Consider the following 24,792-nt stretch of genomic DNA (forward strand, 5'->3'; position numbering starts at 1 on the left):
ACTTACCGTCCAGCTTCGAACGTAAACCAAGTTGGGTCCCGTCCATACCGTCGTAAGGAACTCAAAGGCCATGAGACGAGTTTTAATCTTGGATTTTGCACGTCCCAAAGACAGATATTTTCAAATGTTATCTGCAGAGTACATTCCCCATGGACCTCAAAGTTGGGAGATGGCATCAAATATACATGAAATCTCTCTAGAAGGAAAGGACAAAATGCATCTTTTAAACCATGAGCATATATATTTTATAATTGTCTAACGTTGCAGGTTCACTCTTAATCTGTACGAGTGTGTCAGTGTGGTTTATCGCAAAGTTATGGGCATGCGATTCAAATACTCAGAGCATGCCCACTACAAAAAAATTAAAAACTAACCGAATAAGCACAACGTTTTTGGTAGGCTGATCATTATTTATTGTATGGACAATCCACACAATAAACATCAAGAAACAGCATGCAACCAGTAGATGCAATGTTTGCCAATAAATAAATACATCCAATAGTAATAGATAGTAATACGAATTGTGGGGTTATTTTAAGACATAAAGGGACTCCACAAAGGTCCTCCACTAAGGGTCATATTTACCCTTGTCTAGGCCAGCGACTTGCCCCAGCCCGCCGATCAGCATTACCACCCTGCCGACCCCTGATTGATGAAGAGATGGCCACAGGCGATGGACAAATTAAGGCAAGGTCTGTTGGGCTAAATTCAGCATTTCATTCAACAACAGAGCAAATGCTACAAGCAAACATGTCCACCGTGATTTCCACGAAGAGGCTTTGGACTTGCAAAATGGTTGTCCCACCTCTGATGTTTCAGAGACCTGGCTACCCGCAGTAGCAGACCATTCCCTCTCTGTCAACCTCCCCCAGGGTCAATGGGCTTTACCATTCTCTAGCAATCGCCTCAACTCTAGAGGTGGTGGAGCGGGGTGATAGTACTGATGGCTAAAGTTTCTATCCCTATAAGATAGTTTAGCACCATGCTAGGAGCTAACAATGATATACTCTCTGTCAAATTGCCTCTTTCACATTCAGACACCATGTCCATCCATGTTTCCTACCTTCTGCCAGGCCCATTACTCTCCTTTGAAGAGGACCTCCTACTCACTTTAGGCACTAACATCAAGCCTACTACCAAAACCATCCTCTTGGCAGACTTGAACCTAAGCCTTCATGACCCCTAAGACTGGAATGCCACTGCAGTAGCCAGTTCCTTAGTGTGCTGTACTTCAAACATTATGTACTGATGCCGATGCACGTCAAAGGTTGACCCTTAGACTAGGTAGCATAATTTAGCTGTCAGGTCTCGGTCTGCTCAAACATCATTCCCCTCAATATACCTGTACAGTCCCATGCCTCTATGCCACCTACCCTGGTGCACAGTTCTCGCAAACTCACTAAAGAATGGATACTGCCCTTGCTCGACACTCTACAGTTTGAGTATCCACGCAACTCAGACCCTGCCATGTTAGCCGACCTATGCTCAAAAATGTGGGCCGGTGCTGTGGACTCTATCTCTCCTCTATCACTCTCCAAAACGAAATCATCCCATCAGCTTAATTCCTGGTACACCCCAGATCTCCAAGCCCTCTGCACTAAAAAGCACAAAGCTGAAACAAAATGGAAAAACTCACTTTCAGAATGCAATAGGCTTCTGTTTGCCTGTGCAGCTAAACAGTACAAACAAACTATTCTACTTGCAAAATCTATGATTTACAACACAAGAATTGTTAATGCCAAGTCAAATAAATAGGAGATTGTTTCTATACTCAAAGAACGTGAAACCCTTTCTTCCCCTCCACCCAACCTCACGAAATTCAAAATGCCTTCCTACAGAAAATCACCACCCTCCACAAAACAATTCTCCTTAAACAAACCACCCTCAACACTAATCAACCACCACCCCCCCATGGCTCCCACAAGCCTGGCATGACCTAACCCTGTTCTGATTCTACAGCATCACGATCAAAGTGGTGACAACCATCCTGAAGGACCTGAAACATTCCAGATGTAAAGGTTATGTTTGCCCAACCACCATCATTAATGAATGTGCAGAAACCTTGTTCCTGTTTATCACAACTTTTATCAACTCCTCCTTCACCACTGGCCTTGTCCATACTCCCCCAGAGAAATACCGACCACTGTCCCATTCCTCTTGGAAATCCTGGACATGGAAGCTTACCTCCAAATTCAGCACTGCTTGGATTCCAATCATATCTTGGGAACAGTTTGCAAAGGTAGCGGGCGCCCCTCTCTCGACAGAACAAGGCCTGATAACCTGTTCAGTGGTTATTAACCACTTGAGAGTTCGCAGCCACTGTTTTTACTCACTGTGCCTTTCACAGATGGGAAATATCCATTTGCATATCAGTCTTTCTCCTGCCCAGGGGCAGTCCAGCACCGAAATGCAATGGCAATTCCAACCTGAACGAGAGTACCACCAGCAACTACATACACGTGTTTCACCCTTGTTGGGGATCATCAGTGAGGTGAAGCTGATGTCTCTCTAAGCACAGTGAGAGGGAGACCACGTCTGGTTGCCCCCAGGAGACCTAGGGTTACCAATCCCAGGTTCCATGAAATTTAGTTTGCAAAGGTAGCGGGCGCCCCTCTCTCGACAGAACAAGGCCTGATAACCTGTTCAGTGGTTATTAACCACTTGAGAGTTTGCAGCCGCTGCTTTTACTCACTGTGCTTTTCACAGATGGGAAATAAACATTTGCATATCAGTCTTTGTCCTGCCCAAGGGCAGTCCAGCACCGAAATGCAATGGCAATTCCAACCTGAACGAGAGTACCAACAGCAACCCCATACACGTGTTTCACCCTTGTTGGGGATCATCAGTGAGGTGAAGCTGATGTCTCTCTAAGCACAGTGAGAGGGAGACCACGTCTGGTTGCCCCCAGGAGACCTAGGGTTACCAATCCCAGGTTCCTTGAAATTTAGTTTGCAAAGGTAGCGGGCGCCCCCCTCTCGACAGAACAAGGCCTGATAACCTGTTCAGTGGTTATTAACCACTTGAGAGTTCGCAGCCACTGCTTTTACTCACTGTGCCTTTCACAGATGGGAAATATCCATTTGCATATCAGTCTTTGTCCTGCCCAGGGGCAGTCCAGCACCGAAATGCAATGGCAATTCCAACCTGAACGAGAGTACCACCAGCAACCTCATACACGTGTTTCACCCTTGTTGGGGATCATCAGTGAGGTGAAGCTGATGCCTCTCTAAGCACAGTGAGAGGGAGACCACGTCTGGTTGCCCCCAGGAGACCTAGGGTTACCAATCCCAGGTTCCTTGTAATTTAGTTTGCAAAGGTAGTGGGCGCCCCTCCCTCGACAGAACAAGGCCTGATAACCTGTTCAGTGGTTATTAACCACTTGAGAGTTCGCAGCCACTGCTTTTACTCACTGTGCCTTTCACAGATGGGAAATATCCATTTGCATATCAGTCTTTGTCCTGCCCAGGGGCAGTCCAGCACCGAAATGCAATGGCAATTCCAACCTGAACGAGAGTACCACCAGCAACCCCATACACGTCTTTCACCCTTGTTGGGGATCATCAGTGAGGTGAAGCTGATGCCTCTCTAAGCACAATGAGAGGGAGACCACGTCTGGTTGCCCCCAGGAGACCTAGGGTTACCAATCCCAGGTTCCTTGAAATTTAGTTTGCAAAGGTAGCGGGCGCCCCTCCCTCGACAGAACAAGGCCTGATAACCTGTTCAGTGGTTATTAACCACTTGAGAGTTCGCAGCCACTGCTTTTACTCACTGTGCCTTTCACAGATGGGAAATATCCATTTGCATATCAGTCTTTGTCCTGCCCAGGGGCAGTCCAGCACCGAAATGCAATGGCAATTCCAACCTGAACGAGAGTACTACCAGGGAACAGGTCAATCTGGCTTCTGACCGGGCAATGGCACTGATGCAGTCTTACTTGACTTAAAGAATCAACTGAACAACGTCAAAGATGCTGGGAAACAAGCCCTCGTTCTACTCCTAGACCTTTTGACTCCTAGAGCGTTTGACTTGGTAGACCACAAGATTCTCTGTCAACACCTCTCTTCTGCAGCTAACATTTCACCTGAAGTCACAATGTGGATTTCATTCTTTCTAGAGGGAAGATCCACCAGAGTATTCACCGACAATGCTTGTGCACCCCCGTCACCCATCTCCTGCAGTGTCCCTCAAGGCTCCTGTGTCTCCCCACCCTATACAACATCGTTACTAAACCTCTCTTCGATCAATTGGATTCTATAGGTATCTCATACACCAATTACACAAATGTCACCCACATTCTCCTTCCCCTTTCAGGCAACTGCTGTGAAGACACTGATACTCTCAACGCGGTCTATGCGACCATCCAGGCTTGGATGTCTTCACAATGACTCTGCCTCAATGATGACAAGATAAAAATACCAACATCATCCTTGTAGGCCCCCTGGCAGTGCTCAAAATCCTTAACCCCCACTAGACCTCTTTTGCAATCAATGGTATTAACACTGCATATATACCAGTGAATAGTAGTGTATCCATGACCAGAATTAGAAGGGATGTTTCAAACCCAGGAGTTTGTTTAAATAGTGTTAACGATGTGCATCACCCCAAAACTGACAATATGTGGTACAAACACATCAAGGTAGTGGGAAGAGGGAATCAAAGCAATTCTTGCTACGCGTGTTCTTTAATTCCCCATGCAATCGGCACACCCAGATAGTTTATACCACTAGAGTTGCCACCCGAAGTAGTCCAATATTTATTTCATCTTGCTTTATGTAGGGATCAAGGGTTGATTCAGGGACACAGGGTCCAAGCACAATGGGTAGAAGTTGATACCACAGCATACACAGATAACTACATAAAGTCAAAGAAGATGGGAGAGATGGAGAGTTTGAAACATCTTATACGTAACTATCAAGCAGTAGGGCAGAGGAAAGGTGAAGCTGTATTTATGGTACCACCCTGGATAAGGTGTCCTGAAGAAGTAGGACAGGAACAGTCTCAGTGCTGAACAAAACATTAATTGCAGATGGAAGGTGCTGTTTATTATAGAGATAAGTGGGTCGAAGGACTGAAGGGGTGCAAAGCAGGAGGAATGGTTGGACTATCAAAGAGGGAAGTATCACAAATAAATTAGACTTATTTTGCTGTTTGGAAGAAGTATGTTGCACAATTGACCTGGATACACCAACATGAGAAGCCTACCCAAGTACTGAAACTCACACAAGTCTCCTTGTGTTTCAGAGGCAATGGCAGCATGCATGTGAGGTCTAGGACACTGTAGTAACATGGCCATCAATCTCTCAGAATTCACAGGGGGAACAGCAGCTCTCATGGATGCTTATTGGATTTGTGGGGGGTTGTACTTGTGTGTGAGGAAAGGTCTTCTGGCCCCCCTCCACTCCATTCTCATCCCCACACGCACACTATGCTCATCCCCCCAGCTTGCAATGCACCCCTGGCCAAAGGTACCGGGCAGCCTCGGGACGACACATATAGGTGCAACTTTCTAAGAGCAGTCTGATTACTGACTCCATTTTGTACAAACATCAACTCCATTTTGTTAAAGCCCAAGCAGGTCTCACAGAAATGCCACCCTGCAGGCCTGCACCTCTCCCATGGGGCCGTGCACAGTTAGCCTGTTACTCCCCCCACCTCCTCCCCTCCGATGTCTCTGCGACTGTCCTGTTCCCACAAAAAGCTGGGCGAGAAAGGCTACAAATAAAATATTGTATCTCGCACCTTGCTGCCAGCATTGCTGCCCTGCAAATGACCGGGCCAAGGCCTGGCCTTAGAAAAAACACATCCATCTCCAAAAACCTTCTCCGCATCCACAGACCCAACTCAAAGGATTTACTACTCACCCAGCCTCTACCCGCACCTCCTCTTTTATGTAACAGATGCCTGCCCCATGACTGCATGCCACTAAGATTCACCCCTGATACTAATCCCTCCTGTAACCATATATTTTCCTTTTGTACTCACGTGTGATAAAGCTGTTTTTATGAAATCCAAAGGGATGTATGATGTATGTATTAGCTAGTTGATTATAGTAGATACGATATTTGGGCCGACGTATCTCTGTTTCATGATGTAGATCCATTGTTTTTATGTAATATATACACATGTGAAGGTGGTAAATGTTAAAAGGATTCATGTGTCATGGTGCAAAATGTGTGGCCCATGGAGCCGACGTAAATAGAGTCATCCTGCAGCAGAGCGGACATTGTTACACCCATATACTTTACATATGAACATCTGGTCCAAGGTACAACAAAACCTCCTCCCCTATGGCCTGCAGAAGAGAACTTGTTGGAACTCCATTTTATTGTGTGTTTTAAACTCTGCCATTTTGAACTAGGCCACACTCTACCTGCCCAAGGTCCTTCTCTCCCTCCCCGGCAGTGCCGCGCACGGCGTGCAAACGGCCCCTACCTTTTCCTCTCCCTGCGAATATGCTGCTACAGGCTCATTTCTCATGGATGTCCCAGCGCAACAAATGTATCCTCTCATCCCTCCACTGGGCCCGCACAGAGCGTTCACCCCCATCCCCCCTGACAGAGATGACCCCCCCATGCCATTCACCTGACCAGTGATTCAGGACAATGTATATAAAAGCAACCAGTGATATATATGGTTTTCTCCCAACCTGTCAGAATACAAATTATTGTCTTTTTATTGTATACTTTGAAGTGGTGTTTAGATTAGAGAGCTAGTATTAATCACCTTATCCAGAACCACATGACCTTCACCTCGCACTGACCAGCCCAGCTGATATACGTGATGTCCGCCTTCCCGTCAAGCAACTATCCAATCATCTGGAGGCGGCGCCTATGACGCTATACTGGATCTGCAGCTCCTCCAATGAAAGTGTAACTTTTGTACTATATATATTTGTCACTGATGATGCTGTAATCCTTTTTAATGCAATGACAGTGTATTTTTTGGCAGAGCGCTCTCGGAGTTAGCAGAGTTCTCTGCATGCCCTATTTTATTTAGATACACTTTGCTTCTTAAACTGGTTTACTGACTCTCATTGGGGAGTAGATATTGTATTTTGGGGACTGCTCACTTTCATTTGGTGACACCTGGACGTGATTGCGCCCTTCCTTTCCTTCTGACACGAGATATCCCCCGGCCACAGCAGAGACCCAGGGTGCACCTCCTCAAGAGCTGCCCACCTACGGCAACCGGTACACCTGATACGTGCTCATGCAATAGGACGAGAGGGTCGACCGGTCCCAGCTTTGCAAATACCCACCGTATTGCTCGCCGGATCTGGGCGCAGCCATTGAGTGCGGGGCAGCACCTTGACAGACAGGTTCTGAAGGGTCTCAGATCAAGACGGACATGTGAGTATCCAATGCAAGTGAAATTATAACTTTAAAAGACAGTAGGGGGGCGCAGAGAGAAACAGTAGTATAAGGAGTCAGATAAAAAGACATTTGAAGGTGAATGGTGGGAATATAGAGGGGAGAAGGTTCATTGAATATAGGGGGAACTCTTGGGTTAATTCTATACTTTTTCTTTCTGCATATGGCCATTAGGACAGTTAACGAGATTACGAGATGAAAAGAGGTACGGGAACCTAGCTCCGCAAGGGGATGGAAGGCAGCACAGCATAGTACTAAATCGACTAGTACAGGATATAACGATGAAAATAAGTGGAAACAGTAGGAGTCTCATTTAAGGAGAAGACTTGGAATAGTATTTACAAAACTCTTTTATCTTCTTTCTTTTTCCTTTGGATAGGGGACACTCATAGACGGGAGGGAAGGTTCATAAGGGACTAAGATAAGGGACAAGTTAAAGTACAAGGAGAAAACATTAAAATGGGGGAGTGGAACAAGCAGGGCGGATTTGTGTTTAAATGTTAAGTGTGGCATGTCTAAGTCCTGTGGTGTATAATATGTGTTGTTTATGTTTGCTGCACACTATGTTTTTTGATTAAGTATTGAAAACAAAAAGTGTAATTACAAAGGTGATTTGAAAATGCTTTATTAGAGATAGCGTGACCAACAACGTCCAATCAGAGGTATTGTCAAAGAGAGCGACATAAGAAGTGGTGAAGCATTGTGCCCTATCGATTGGTTGCCTAGATCTGATATACATCGAACAGACAGGTATTGATAGAATAAACATGGGTGCAGAAACACCACTTTGACACATATGTCACAGTTTTCCATGGTATGCAGACTTAATAAACAAATATTATGACCAGTGGATCACAGAATTGAAGGGGGAAGGCGTATGGCCCCAAGGGGGGTTGTTTGATAAGAGTGTCCTAGATATGATAACGACATGTCTGTTAATAAAATACAAGGGAAAACTGTTCCAAAATAGGAGGGAGATATTGGACCTGTGGAGGCTACTTGAAGAAGTACCCCCGAGCAAAATAAAAGGGCAGGGTGAGTCTCCCTTGGCAGCAAATAGTGGCGAGGGAGAAGGGCAAAATAACAAAATAGGGGTAGATGTAACACAGCTGTACCCACTTCTGCCCAAGCCAGCGCCGGCTGAAGGATATAGTGACCTAGTGTATGTGTCAAAGCCCACATCACCCCCTGCGCCTTTACTGAGAGCCCCAGCAAAGCCCCCATATGATATTTGGGGAGCAGGTGCGCAGGTAAGAATGCCAGCAATAGACATAGAGCAGTTCACCCAAGACGTAGGGCCTCATTACACGGTAGGCGGAGAACCATGGCGCTATTAGCGCCATGGTTCATGCTGGTAAAATACCGGCACCGCCTTGGTGGAAAGGGGAATTACCGCCCCATTCCAAAGTTGGCAGGGCGGTAATTCCCCCTTCCACCATTGCCCTTCCCCATTCCCATTTTTGCCCCATAGGGCTCTATGGGAATGGGGAAGGTGCTAATTACGGTACCGCAAATTGCGGTACCGTAATTAGCTCCACTGGTCCCTTTGCGGGTTGGTTTTTAACGCCTGCAAAAAGCAGGAGTTAAATTCCCCACCCCGGAAAGGGACCTCGTAGTAAGGCGGTAAGGCCTACCGTGTAATGAGGCCCTTAGATTCAAGATTAGCAATGGCTCTAACGGAATTGTCACGATTAAGAGGAATATGTGATCAGAGTTGCTCACCCACACCCACAGCGGAACAGCCGCAAATGCTCCAAACACCTGATAGATAGGCAGAGGAGGGATGGAAAAATGGAGAAATACTGTTCAGAATTAATGATACCTTGACAAGAATAATAGAAATAGATCAAGTGGCCAGTGAGACAGGTGCAGAAGGTTTGGACGTGGCATCAGACAGGGAGAAAGAATACTGGTGACCTATAGAAGAGCAAGAAGAAGAGGAAAGGAGACTTTGGAGTGCAACAGGTGGAGGACTAGCAGGAATAGCACAGTCCCCCTTGGGGAGGGCGAAGGAAGAAGAGTGGCATGGGAGGTAAGGAATAGAACCGGAAGGATGGCAGTATTAGGGAAGAAAGGAGCAAAGGTAAGTACAGGAAAGATAAAGAGCAAATTACAACTACCCACGATACACAGACGGGCGGGAATGCCTAATTATGTCCCTTGGGCCCAGATGGATAAAGCAAATTTGTTAAAGACACTACCCCCGCTCCCGGGCTGAGCAAGCAAGTGGATTTACGCATTCAAGTAAAATACTGCAGGGGTCCCAGGGGCAACATCAAAAGCCTGTTGGTGTCTGCGGTAGGTGACCAAGCTAACAGGATGTGGGCAAAGGCAGGATTCCCCAGAATAACACTAGATTGTGACCACCATGATGGGGCATCATTTAACACAGTAAGATCAAGAGTATGGGATGCATTGAGAGAGACGTTTCCAGATACACCAAATTTACAGTCAGTAATGCAATGCACAATGGGGGAGGAGGAAGATACGATGGCTTACATTCTCTGGGTGCAAGAGATGTGGAGGGCGGAGATGGGCACAGCTTGGGATCAATCCACCTCCCTGTTTTATTTCATAATTAAAAAAGGGCTCCCAAATGAAGTGGAGAAGGCTCTTGATAAAATATCTGGGATAGAAGCCAAAGGCTGGCCAAAGATACAGAGCATTATAGTACACCACTGTAAAAGGATCAAAGAGAGAGAAAAAGAGATAGCCCAAAGGAGACTGGCAGAAGAGGCAAAATGAATACAAACAAAACTAGTGAAGGTCGCTACAGCTGTCGCCACCCTCCCCACGGAGAGAGAAAGGGAGGAGGAGGAAGGGCCAGTAGCTATACAGGCAAGGATTGCAGTGAACTTGGCAGGAAACGGACAGGAGCAATGGGCTGGCGAGGAACAGTATGGAGGGCCACAATGGCAGGGAATGAGTGCCCGAGGAGGAAGACGTGGGTACAGAGGTTATAAAGGGGGTGTCTATGGGTACGGAGGACATTGCCCCAGAGGAGGAGGACAAGGGACATGCTGGAATTGCAGGAGGTGGGGACATTTTTCAAGGGAATGTTGGAGTCATCCCATGGGCCCTCATCAACATGAGCAACAGTATGGCCACCCCCACCCAGGGAGCCCATATGGATTACCTATGGATGGTTCAAGAAGAGACCAGCAACCTGATCAATGGTATGCAGACAAACACAGGATACACGCACAGAACGTGCAACAACACGCCAAATCAAGGGAACACATGCCCCCGGCCCACAAAAATCCTTTTGTTACCACAGCAAATGGTGCACCAGCACCTTTCAGAGGAGCTGCAGTGGTAGGAGGCAATGTTTTTGACAAAAGTGAGAACACTAGATACTCAGCTTAGGACAGCCCACAGAGAACACTTGCATGTCCAGTACTATCAACAACCCTAAATGCAGCCGAGGAACCAATGGTGGGGGCGGAGATAGGAAATAAACAATACATTTTTGTTCTGGATTCGGGAGCGGAAAAATCGTGCCTTACAGAAGGCTGATTTCCGTTGTCAAATCATAAAATGGAAATGCAGGGGTTTTCTGGGGCGGCGCTCGAGGTTCCTTACACAGAAGAGTTGGATGCGACAGTAGGAGGGAAGACAGTGCGACCACCCCTATTGTATTATGAAGAGTCGCCCATAAACTTATTAGGGAGAGACCTCCTTAGTAAGTTGAATATGACAATATCTTCACAGAGAGAGGGATAGTGTGCTCGACACCAGGAATATGTGCTATGTGTGCGATGTTAACAATACACACCCAGGACACAGCACAACAAGTACGTGGAGTACCAGTTGATCCAGATATGTTCATACAAGGACTAAAAGTGTTGGCGCGTGTTGTGCCTGAACTCACTCGCCATGTGTGGCGAACGCCATCAGAATTTTTGTTCCATCCCGTGGCACCTCCAGAGATAGTAGCGGGATCGGTAATGTCTTTAGAGTTACATGGAGTGCGGGTATCAAACAAAAGAATTGCAGTGATTGGGATGAATGAACATGGATGTGAGTGGCATACAGTGTTATGTATCAATGCCAATATAGCATTACGAGATTTTTCTGACAAGGAGTAAGTCACAGATGCAGACTCTGACAGGGAAATAATTATGGAAATAGCATTCCCCTGCGAGATAATGATCCAACACAGACAGGTACCTATCCCCCTCATGGCAATAGTAAGCACACCTCCAGAGTATTTCAACGAACACATGCACCAAGTACCACCAATATAGTGGACTACATGCCCTCATGATGTAGGTCTGCTCCAATAAGTGACACCTGTCAAAATAAAACTCAAACCCGGAGCATTACTACCCCGGGTAAAACAATACCCCCTGTCCCGGGAAGCAGAGGAGGGGATAAAAGAAATGATATATGCACTTTTACAGCAGGGGATCATTGTACCATCAAATTCACCTTGTAATACTTGTATTTATCCCCTTAAAAAGGCAAATGAAGGGGCGTGGAGGATGATACAGGACCTACGTCCCCTCAATAATGTCATACAGAAGGAATTCCCACTTGTCCCAAATCCTGCATCAATCTTATGCAGCATTCTAAAAACAGCAACACACTTCACAGTCGTGGACCTGAAATTTTTTTTTTTTCTCAGTACCACTGCACCCCAAATCACAATATTTGGCAGCCTTCACACTGGGCGGTTAAAGGTTTGAATATTGCAGGCTGCCCCATGGATATTGTGAAAGCCCAAGTATTTTTAACAGGATATTACATGAAGATCTTGGGAATGTTGATGCAGAGAGCACTATTATTCAATATGTAGATGACTTGTTGGTTTGTGCGTGAATGTGGACACATGCAGAAAGGATTCAGTAGCACTACTCGCTTTGTTAGCACACAAGGGATATAAAGTGGACAGACAGAAACTGCAATATTGCTTAACTATAGTACTGTATCTTGGACAACTGATATCAAAAGATGGCACACAAATAATCTCAGACAGGGCAGCTGTCATGCTGGCAGTCAGTGAGCTCAAAATGGTAAATGAGATGTAGAAATGTCTTGGCATGTGCAATTACTGCCATGCCTGGGTATTGGACTATGCCTCTTACACAAAACCCTTACTCCATGCACTCAAAGAAGCACAAAGAGAACACACTGTTTTAGTGTGGACACAAGAAATGCACTCTGCTTTTGAAACGCTAAAAGAATTTATTTCCACATCACCCGTCCTGGTGACACCTGATTATAATCGCAAATTCTATTTGTTCTCACATTGCAATGGAACATTAATGACTGCGGTATTAACACAAGAAACATCACTAGGCCACAAGCCTTTGGCATACTACAGCGGCATTCTCGATGCAGTGATGCAATGGCACTTTGCCTGTGAACAATCTCTCGCAGCCATAGCGTTCGCCATTGAAAAAGGGCCACGATTGTGATGAGATGCTCAGTGACCCTGTTCGTGGAGCACTAATTGTTTGCAATACTTGAGAGATCAAAAAGTACACTAACATCTCAGAGAGCTACTGCACATTAAATTATTTTGTTTAGAGCAAACATACACATAGTATGTTGCAAGATAGCAAACCCAGGAACATTTATCACAAAAGCATGTACAGTGGCAGACATGCAAAACCATGATTGCGCCACTTACAGGGGGTGGATGAAGACACACCCACAACATGCGAAAATGCTCTCTCATTGGGCAAGGTATATTTCATAGATGGGTCAGCATCAAGAAATTGTGAGATGGATGGAATTGATTGAGGCACTGAAGGACCCAACAGTGGTAGTGCTAGTTAAATGCCAAGCCCACACGAACAATAGTGACATCATCCCGGAAAGAAGAAGCCTATCTCAAAAAACAAATGTCAGGAGAATTTGTTTTACAGAAACATGTGGAGGAAGAGCAAGGTGAGGGATATAACTCAATGGCAATGTCCCAAATAATTGAACTGCAGCAGTAAGCACCAACGAAAGAAAAGTAGTTGTGGGGAAATAGGGGTTGTAGCGAGTCGTCCACGCACCACTTATGAACACAAAATAACACGGATAAAGTTGTAATGCCAGTGAAATTGTTAGAAGTAGCTTTCCAGGAGATCCACTTCCCAGCTCACAATGCAAAACAGCACATAGCTGTAGAGATACAAGAAAATTGGTTTGTGCAAGGGTTACAAGAGCATGTGTCTAAAATGGTGATAGAGTGTGTATGGAAGGAAAGGTCTTTAAGGCCCCCCTCCCCTCCATTCTCACCAACGTGCAGACTATGATTCGTCCAGCAGCCGCCCATGCTGTGGCCAGGTATGCGGGATGGCTGCGGGTCGACACATGTGGCTGCCACACTCTGCCAGCAGCATAGTACCAGACGCCATTTTGTGGCACACTCAGACTCCATTTTTAACACAAGTAACTTAAGCCTCACAAACAAAGCGGTCTGCAGAGCTGCAGCTCTTCCTTCCTGATCGCGCACAGCGAGCCAGGCATTTCCCTCGGCCTCCTCCCCTCAGCGTCCCTGCTGCAGGCCTGTTCTCATGGGAGATTAGGCGCAAACAAGTTACATGACAAACACTGTATCTTTCACCTTCCGCAGTACATCATTGACCTGCAGATGACCGGGCCAAAGCTGGGGTTTGAGAAAAACAAGGCATCTCCATAAAACTCACCCTGTCCCCTCGCAAACCCCACATTTATTATACATGCTGTGAATAACCACCGCAACCCTGTTCCCCGTTTGAAGTGCCAGACACGTATGCCAAGTCTGTGTGCCACCCTGTTGCACCCATCCAGCTAATCCCTCTGAAGGGATTATAAATTCACTTCCGTTGTTGTATACCAAGAGATTGATTGTATAACTTGAAATAAGGTGACCCCCACCCATCCTAGATTGCACACAGAGCCATGCAGTGTATGTTTAAGCCTCCCATCACCAAGCAAGGATTATTGGTTGTTACCGCATACACGAAGCAATGTATGATATCAGCATATACTCAATGATTTCCTACGAATGTACAATTTCATATATATTCAATTAGTGTCACAATGTGTATGGTTTATTATAATGTGTGTCAACTGTATAAAAGAGTGTCCTTTGTAGCATACATATAACCCCTGAGCATTGAATCATGCACCCCACATTGTAAGCAGACCCTCGCACATCTGGTTAATGTACCAATATACACACTAACCTATTTCTACCTTGTTTGTATGCATGGTCCATGTGTGCCTCTGCAACATAAACAATATGCGGCCTAGCAGGCTACTTGCCCTTTCCTCCCCTCTCAGGTAACACTGTGTGTCAACCCCCACTTTTCCTCCCCCTCTGGCCGGGCTGAGTTGTAAAGCCTGGTTTTACAGATCATGTGATGCTATGATTGTAACACCTCACCCTTCCCATGTGCCTGCACCCAGTGAGCACTGTCCTAAGCCCCCCAGACTCGGATTGAAATAAATATGGGCAACAAGCCTCTCATCCCACCACCTCTTGATGTACCGGCTAAGTGCCCTCTGACCCGGTAGTATCCCAGTTCACCCTAACCCTGACTGACCATAGAGAGCATATATTTTCTCTTGTATTCTTGTATTAACATACTATGAAGGTGTCCCCCACTAGATCTAACAAAGAGGAATGATAGATGTATCCCTGGCTGTGCCCCCTGATAAGCCACCTGAACCCATGAAAGCTGCTCACCTATTGTTCACCCCATGTATAGTATTGTTTTAGAATGATGAAATACTCACACCTAGAGGTATGTGTTATTTTTCTTGTCATGTTAGATTAATGATTGTAGGATTTACAGGACATCATGGATTACAATTAACACTGAATGAGTATGTGTGGCCACAAGGGCAAATGTTAGAATAGTCATGATGTATCAATCAACCATCATCTAACCCAAGCTCCAACCTGATGAGTCCAGCTGACCTGACCAGCTGACCTGACCAAAGAGCCTCACTAATCCTGGAGCTTTGCCCCTAAGGATCTATATGTGCCCATCCGCATTGCCCAATCTCATCGATTCATGAATCCCTTAGTTTCCACGTCATAGGTGACGTGGGTTTGTAACAAAATGTGAATGTTTTCTGATGTCTGGCAGAGTGCTCTCAGAGTTTGCAGAGTTCTCTGCTTGCCCTATATTGGTTTGGATAAACTTTTATTTTTTGACTTCACCCACACTTGGTCTTGGTCTCATTCCCATCTGGGGTGTGTCCATCATTGACTCTCACTGGGGAGTTGTAAATGCCTTTTTGTGGGATGCTCACTTTCAAGTGGTGACCCCTGGGACGTGATTTGTCCCTTCGTTCCTTGTGGCATGAGATGTCCCCGGCCACAGCGGAGACCCACGGCGCGCCCCCTCAAGAGAGCTGCCCACCAGCGGCAACTGGTACACCTAGACGTGCGCATGCAGTAGGGCGAAAGGGTACGGGTCCCCCTTTGCAAAACCCACTGTACCGCTCGCCGGGGGCGGCCATTGAGTGTGGGGCAGCACCTTTACGGACCAGATCCGGAGGGTCTCGGATCAAGGCAGACATGCGAGTACCAAGTGTGAGCGACATTAAAAGGAGGTGGATAGAGTATATGGGGTCAGATCGAGTTGAGGGGAAAACAGAAGGGGGGTCTTGTGGGTATAATAGATACTATTTATTTTTTCTGTCTCTTCTCTGTATATGGCCATTAGGATGAGTTAAGGAGATTACAAGGTGAAAATGGAATACGGGAACCTAGCTCCGCAAGGGGGTGGAAGTCGGCGCTGCATAGTGCTATCTTGACTAGTACTGGGAATAAGTGGAAAATACAAGGAATCAGTGGGAGTCTCACATAAGGGGAAGGCTCGGAATATAACTTAGAAATGCTTTATTCTTTTTCTCTTCTGATCAACGGGAAAATATCCACGCAACTAAGGGGTAAAGGGTGTAGTGTATTGGGACAAGGGAGATCTTGGGTAGTAGAAGACTGAGAGAAGGTAGGGAGGGTATATGTTACATTTTGTATGTGAACTGTCCGTTGGTCAATGTTATGTACTGGGCTCATTATGTCTTTTTGTGATCGCTGATTTTGTAATGACCAAAATTGTTGCATTGTTGCCCCATGAATAGTGGTCATTGTAAGTGTGACCCTGTGAAGAGTAAGCGTATAGTGTCATACAAAAGTGGTATACAACCAACACATAATACTGCTATAGCTAGAATTGTGACTGTATAATACATACCAGCAAAGGAAACACAGGGGGTGAAAGGTTAGAATGGGCGCGGAAACACCATTGGCCCATATCTCTCAGAATCTACCAGGTTATGCTGAGAGAATTAGAAAATATCATGATCAATGGATACCGCAATTAAAAGGGGAAGGGCTACCACAGGTGTGGCCCCAGGGAGGATCATTTGACAAGAATATACTGGATATGGTAGCCACAAGCCTATTTGTAAAATATAAAGGAAAACAATTGCAAAATAGAAGGGAAATATTAGATATATGGCGGTTATTTGAAGAGGTGCCGCAAATAAAAAGAAAAGAGCAAATAAAAGAACAGGTTCCATCTCCCCTGGCAATAGAGAATAATGAGAAGGAGGCTGGAGAAAAGGAGGGGCAAGTAGAAGTGGTACGAATATACCCCCTCTTACAAAAACCAGTACCAGCTGAGGGACACAGGGACCTGGTATATGTGTCAAAACCCACCTCCCCAACTCCACCACAACCCACAGCACCCCGACCATATGAGTGCCCAAGAGCGGGTGGACAGGTGAGTACCCCAGCAATAGACATTGAAAAGTTTACAGAAGACTTAGGGCCTCATTAGGACTCCGGCGCTAAACCATGGACCTATTAGCACCATAGTCCATGCCGGAGTCCGACATGGCGGAATGGGGAATTACCACACCATTCCGAGGTTGGTAGGGCGGTAATTCCCCATGCCGCCATGGCCCTTCCCCATTCCCATTTTTGCCCCATAGGGCTCAATGGGAATGGGGAAGGTGCTAATTACGGTACCGCAAATTGCGGTACCGTAATTACCACCAAGGTCCCTATGCGGGTCCCTACTTTAATGGCTGGTAAAACAGGCCCTTAAGGTCGGGTCCTGCAAAGGGACCTCGTAATTAGGCGCTAAGTGTTTAACGGCGCCGCAGCCTTTTACGGCGCCGTTAAACACTTAGCGCCTGGGTCATAATGAGGCCCTTAGACTCAAGGTTATCCATGACCCGAAGTGAACTGTCCAGACTAAGAGATATGTGCGAACAAAGTGGATCAGGTACTTCCAGGATTGATCAAACACAGAGGTAACAAACACCAGACAGGTCCATAGAAGAGGGGTGGAAGAAGGGGGAAATACTATTCCGACTAAACGATGAGCCGACAAGAATAATAGAGTTTGAACAACACACGTTTGAGGGAGAAAAGATGGGAGAGGGTATGGCATCGGGAGGAGCGGAAGAACTGTGGTGCGACATGGAGGAGCTAGAAGGAAGGAGAATAGGGATTGCAGCAGGAGGGGCACCAGTGAGGATAGACGAAACACCTCTGGGGTGGGCAATGGAAGAAGAATGGAATTGAAGGAGGATGGCAGTACTGGGAAAAAGAGGGACGAAGGTGAGTACGGGGAAAGGGACAAAAGGCAATTTGCAGCTGCCACTGATACACAGGGGAGGAGGGAGGCCATATTACATACCCTGGGCACAGATGGATAAGGCAAATTTGTTAAAGTTACTGCCCCCACTGTCAGGAGGTGCAAGTAAATGGATATATGCATTCGAGAAGAACACTGCAGGGGTCCCTTTGGCAGTAGGTGATGTTAAAAGCTTGCTGGTGTCTGCGGTAGGTGATCAAGCTGACAGTTTTGGGCGAAAGCAGGCTTCCCGGGGATAACATTGGATTGTGACTGCCAGAATGGTGCTTCCTTTAACACAGTAAGAGCAAGAATATGGGATGCATTAAGAGACACATTCCCAGACATGCCTAAACTACAGTCAGTAATGCAATTGTGTGGGAAGAGAGGGTCTTGGAACGCCCCTTCTCTCCATTCTCCACACTTCCTGGGTAGGCCCAGCGGTGGCTGCTGTGGGTCCAGGGCCCCGGCCCGGAGCACTCATGCGGGAATACCCCTAGGAACTGTGATCCCCCTCAAGACAGCATGAAACCAGAGTTGAACGAGACTCCATTTTGTAAGTTACTGACTCCATTTTGTAATGGCAAGACAGTCGTGAAATTAAAACGCAGGCTTGCAGTTCTCCCAGTCAGACGCACACAGCGACCAAGCTACTCCCCTCACCTCCTCCCCCCTGCTGTCTCTGCAGTTGTTTGTTTCTCATGAGAGACTACCTGCGAGAATGCAACCAACTTTACACCGCATCTTCTGCCTTCCATCTTACTTCATTGACCCTGACACGGCCCAGCACAGGGGCCAGCACAAAAGTCATTCATCTCTATAAACCTGCCCCCCAGCCAGCAGACCCTAGTCATAAAGAACAAAACAGTTGAAGCAACCCCCAAGTCTGTTTGATTGTTCGCGCCTTGGTAAAGCGATAGCCAAAATGCCTTTTTTCATGCAATCAGAAAATGCTGCTCATGGACCGGTTCTATCTCAAGCAAAATAATGTAAGGATTGTAGTAGAACAATAAGCATGGTAGCACACTGTATAATATATGTGTAGTTGAAAGCCCTAATGTTAGAATTCAATTATAAAAGTGTGATGTATATTGAAGTATGGTACGATGCTGCTAATAGAAATGGATTGCCATAACGACATGCATAGCCAACATAACACTGTACACACCAGCATAAAGCTACCTCATTTTTTGGTTTAACTGTGATTATATGAACGATATTGTGTGAAATTAATACAGCAACCTATCGCTCTGACTAGAATGTTTGTATTACGACGATATGTGTTAAGGCCGCATGTGCAGAACCTGAACCATGAACTGCTTAGTGTAGAATGGACACTAACCTTGACATATGTTTGCTTTCCTAATGAGTTTTGTAACAGTGAGGATATTTAGCTCGATAGAAGTATAGTATACTTTAAACAAATGTAACCAGAATGTAAATTAATAGGCCACGTGAAAAGAGCCTGTATGTAAAACCTGTTTCTGAAGGCCCTGTCTCTTTATGCAACGCCGAATTATACCGCAAATGTGTTTTGATTCCCCTCCACCCATCATGGTGTCAAAGTAGATTAGCAGAGATTTAATGGTGTTTGAACAAACGACCACTAACCCCCCACAATGAGATTTATGCGCATAATGGTATGTACATCTTGTGACCTATTTTTAAAGTGTAATTCCAGTCTTAGATGTAGAGCCCTCTTTGTTGTTTATCAGATGGACATTCCAGACCATGCAATGACCTCAAAGGCCTCACCTCTTTAGCCAATACATCTTGCATTGTATCAACACACAGTTAAGATGCCTACCAACAGATCAAGTGATGCATTTAAAAGTTATATTCTTGCCTATGCCTACAGATAAATTAACCTGTACTTGAAAAACGTTCTTCCTAAGTGTCTAAGTCTTTGAGCTCACTGGACAAGCAGATTATGGTAGGGAATGAATGGTAATGCGTGGCCACAAGGGCAAATGTCAAATGGTTATTTAATATTTAAACAGCGCAACAAGTTACCGATCCCACATGCCAACTCAATGAGCCCAGATGACCGATTGACCTGAGAAATCTCATCGCCACACCACATGTCCTCAAGCGAACCAAGCGTCTCCAGCCCTATGGCACCTATAGGTGTTTGCCCCTAGTGACCAATCCCAATCGATCATGTGCCCCTTAGACCTTCCCCCTGTTTGATGACAATATTGTTGTATGAAAGCAATTTGTAACATGTTTTCGGCAGAGCGCTCTCGGCGTGAGCAGAGTAGATTCTGCTTGCCCTATTTAGATAAATCCTTTTCTTAACACCAGCACTTGGTCTTGTTCTCAATCCCTCCAGTGATGTGTCTTTATTGACTCTATTGAGTGAATTGACTGTATTTTTGGTGGCCTCTCACTTTCACAATGCACAATGAGTGATGAGGAAGATGTGATGGCCTTCATTTTACGGGTGCAGGAGATGTGGAGAGCGGAAACAGGCATGGCTTGGGATCAGTCGACCTCCCTGTTCTACTTTATAATAAAGAGAGGGCTCCCGAAGAAAGCGCCCGATAAAATAGCTGGGATTGAAGACAAAGGCTGCCCTCAGATACAGAGCATTATAGTATACCATTGCAAAAGGATCAAAGAGAGGGAGAAGGAGATAGCACAGAGAAGGTTGGCAGACGAGGCAAAATTAATTCAGATGAAACTAGTGAAGGTCATAGCAGCTGTAGCCACACTCCCCGCAGAAAGGGAACGAGAGGAAGAGGAAGGGTCAACAATAATACAAGCTAGAATGGTAGCTAATTTAGCAGGAAACGGACAGGAACAGTGAAATGGTGAGGAACAATACAGAGGGCCACAGTGGCAAGCAAGAAGTGCCCGTGGAGGACGAGGTGGGTACAGAGGACAAAGGGGGGGTGGTCAAGGGTATGGTGGGTATGGAGGGTAGAGAGGTCCAGGTCCACGGGGAGGACAAGGGAATTGTTGGAATTGTGGAAGGTGGGAACATTTTTCAAGGGAGCGTAGAAGCAGACCCATGAATAATTATCAAAATGAACAAGAGTACGGCCACCACCACCCAGGAAGCCCACATGGGCTGCCACTGGGCGGTGGAGGGAGAGAAGAACAGCAGGATCAGAGGTACACAGATGAGCGTAGGGTGCCACCGCGCAATATTCAACAACACCCACAATACCACGAACACATGACATACGTACCAGGTAACCCTTTAGTCACAACAGCAAATGGTGCACCTGCACCCTTTGGTGGAGTGGCAGTGGTGTCAGTGAATGTTTTTGACAATGAGGGAAACACAAGACACCAAGCCTTGGACAGCCCACAGAGAGCACTTGCGTGTCCAGTACTATCAACGACCCTCGATGCAGCTGAGAACCATTGGTGGGGGTGGAGATAGGAAATAAACAATTCATTTTTATGGTAGACTCAGGAGCCGAAAAGTCATGCCTACAAGAAGGCAGGTTTCCATTATATAATCGTAAATTGGAAACCCAAGGGTTCTCTGGGGCGGTGGTCGAGGTTCCTTACACAGAGGATTTGGATGTAGCAGTGGGCGGGAAGACAGTACGAGCACCTTTACTATACTATGAAGAATCACTGATTAACTTACTGGGGAGGGACATCCTCAGTAAGCTCAATATGACAATATCTTTCACTTAAAGAGGGATAGTTTGCTCAACCCCGGGAATCTGCCTAATGCGAGTGATGTTGGTAGGGCACACACGAGCCACAGCGCCGGAGGTGAGGGGAATACCAGTTGAGCCAGACATGTTCAACCAGGGGTTGAAAATGCTAGCACGAGTGGTACCAGAATTAAAGCGCCAAGAATGGAGAGTGCCCATGGAATTTGTTTTCCGCCCCATAGCATGCCCAGAAATAATGCCAGGAACTGTGATGTCCCTGGATTTGCATGCAGTACAGGTGTCTGCGCAAAGAATAGCACTTATAGGTATGGAAATACATGGGTATCAACTGCGAATGGTGTTGCGCAATAATGCTAACATTGCGTTGCGAGACCTGTCCGATGAGGACCTTTTTGCTGACTCAGAGAGCGATGGGGAGATAGTGATGGAGATTGTAATCCCCTGCGATATAATGATACAGACAAGACAGGTGCCAGTACAGCTAATGGCAGTGGTAGGGGCACCACCTCAATTTTTTGATGATGACATGCAACTGGTGCCACAGGAATTGTGGACCACAGGCCTGCACAATGTAGGATAGTTGCGTGAGGTGACACCAGTAAAAATAAAGCACAAACATGGGGCATTGCCTCCCAGGGTAAAGCAATACCCCTTGTCCCGAGAAGCAGAAGAAGGGATAAAAGAGACAATGCATGCCTTGCTCGCACAGGGAATAATAGTACCCTCAAATTCACCATGTAATAATTGCAAATACCCCATCAAAAAAGCAAAGGGTGGGGAGTGGAGGAAGATCCAGGTCTTACGCCCACTTAATGACGTTATACAAAACGAATTTCCTCTGGTCCCAAATACTGCATCAATTTTGTGTAGTATACCAAAAGATGCATCATGTTTTACAGTGGTAGACTTGAAGAACACATTCTTCTAAGTCCCACTGGACCCTGAGTCACAATATTTGACAGCATTCACCCTGGGAGGAAAAATATATGAACATTGCAGATTACCTCAGGGATATTGTTAGAGTCCAACCATATTCAACAGGATCTTACATGAAGATCTAGGAAATATCGACACAAACAGCATGATCATTCAATATGTAGATGATCTTCTGATTTGTGGGGAAAATGAAGAGGAGTGCAGGAAAGATTCTATTACACTTTTGACATTGTTGGCCCACAAAGGCTACAAGGTGGACAAAGGGAAATTACCATACTGCCAGAAAGAAGTGTTGTATTTATGTCAATTGATCTCAAAAGATGGTAAACAAATCATACCAGACAGAGCAGCTGCAGGACGTGCAGTAAATGAGCCAAAGACAGTGAAATAAATTCAAAAATGTCTCGGCATGTGCAACTACTGCTTTGCCTGGATATCAGAAAATGCAGGGTACATGAAACCACTACTGTAGGGACTCAAAGAAGCACAGAGAGAAAACACAGAAATACAATGGACAGCAGAAATGCATGATCTCAACAGCACGAATATTCGCAAACCCAGATTATGAACGGAAATGTTATCTCTTTTCACACTGCAATGGGACACTCATGACAGCAGGACTAACACAAAAAATGTCCTTGGGTCATAAGCCTCTGACATACTTCAGTGGTATACTAGACACAGTCATGCAAGGGCACTTCACTTGTGAGCAATCTCTCGCAGCTGCAGCTTTTGCAATAGAGAAAAGTGCAATGATTGTGATGGGGTGTTCAGTGACAATATTTGTGGAACATTCACTATTCGCAATATTAGAGAGCTCAAAGAGCACACTAACAACACAGAGAGCAACAGCAAACAAAACCATCTTATCCAGTGCTAACATACACATAGCAAGATGTAAAACAGTGAACCCTGTAACATTTCTCACAGACGCATGCACAGTGGAAGACATGCAAACACACAACTATGCTACTTACAGAGGACAGGATGGAGACACACCCACAGCAAGCGAAGATGCCTTATCGGAAGGAGAGATATATTTTATAAATGGGTCAGCATCCATTAATTCAGAGACAGGACAGAAGCATGTGGGGGTGGCTGTTGTGAGACTAGAGAAAGGTGAATATGAAGTACTCGTTCAGCAAAAGTTACCTGCCCCTTACTCAGCACAGGCAGCAGAGTTAGTAGCACTGATAGAAGCACTGCACGGAGCAAAGGGATGCACAGTAACGATCTATACAGACTCTGCATACATGACCACAACAGTACATGGGGGATTGGCCAGATGGGGGAGGAGAGGGTTCCATAGAGCAGACAAATCACCAGTATAGCACTTTGAGTTACTGAAAGAGTTGATAGAGGTACTAAAGGAACCTAAAGTTGTGGCCATAGTGAAATGCCAGGCACATACCAACAACAATGACCTCATCTCTTTAGGAAATGCAGCAGCCGATGCTGCCGTGAAAGAAGCATCATATTTAGCCAAGAAAATAGCAGGTCAGTACATATTGCAGAAACATGTGGAAGAGGACCACCCCGATGGATATAAGTCCATGCCCATTTCCCAGATATTAGAATGGCAACAAGAAGCGACTATTGAGGAGAAGGAATTGTGGGAAAAAGAGGGTGTAGCCAGTCATCCACTGACCTCCTTTGGCATCAAAACAATACAAGTAAAATAGTAATGCCCCATAAGCTACTAGAAATAGCATTCCAACAGCTTCACTTCCCAGTTCAAAACAACACATTGCAGCAGAGATACAGGAACATTGGTTTGCACCAGGGTTGCAGGAACAGATATTGAAAATGGCCATGGAATGTACAACATGTCAGACATACAATTCAGGGATGACACTAAGAACCAGTGATATATGTGTAACAGCATGCTCCACTGCACCATGCAATGCTTCTGAATACAATATTTACTAATTAAATGATCCAAGTTTTTCTGAATTACCCTGGTCATATGATGACACCACTCAAACTGTGACACAACTATCTGAAACAACTATAGGGAAACCATCCCCCATAAGTGTGGAACAAGAAAATGCAAAAGCGGCTGAAAGGTTTATTGCACTGTACAATGAGTGGGAAAAGAGCGGATGAGGGGGGAACACCCTTAATGCAGCATGAAGCAGGGAAAGAAGGAGAACCTTCTAAAAGCAACAAAAGACGGAGAAGGGGCGGGTAAGAGAAAGTATAATGAATATTCTTAGGGCTAGACACAATAGAAGATCCACACCACCCTCACCAGTCCAATAAATGGTA

General features: G+C 45.7%; 1 protein-coding gene across 2 annotated transcripts in view; it reads right to left on the reverse strand.

Moving 5' to 3' along the window:
* Window positions 1-24,792, reverse strand: part of DOK5 (docking protein 5) — a 1,034,624-nt gene that overhangs the window by 231,844 nt on the left and 777,988 nt on the right. For both annotated transcript variants that reach the window (XM_069651127.1, XM_069651126.1), the window contains one exon: window positions 7-196. In XM_069651127.1, coding sequence (XP_069507228.1) covers window positions 7-196 — 190 coding nt within the window. The remainder of the gene's footprint in view (window positions 1-6; window positions 197-24,792) is intronic.

Source organism: Ambystoma mexicanum, chromosome 3p (assembly GCF_040938575.1).
Source record: "Ambystoma mexicanum isolate Mex_15411 chromosome 3p, UKY_AmexF1_1, whole genome shotgun sequence".
NCBI classification, from domain to species: Eukaryota; Metazoa; Chordata; class Amphibia; order Caudata; family Ambystomatidae; genus Ambystoma; species Ambystoma mexicanum.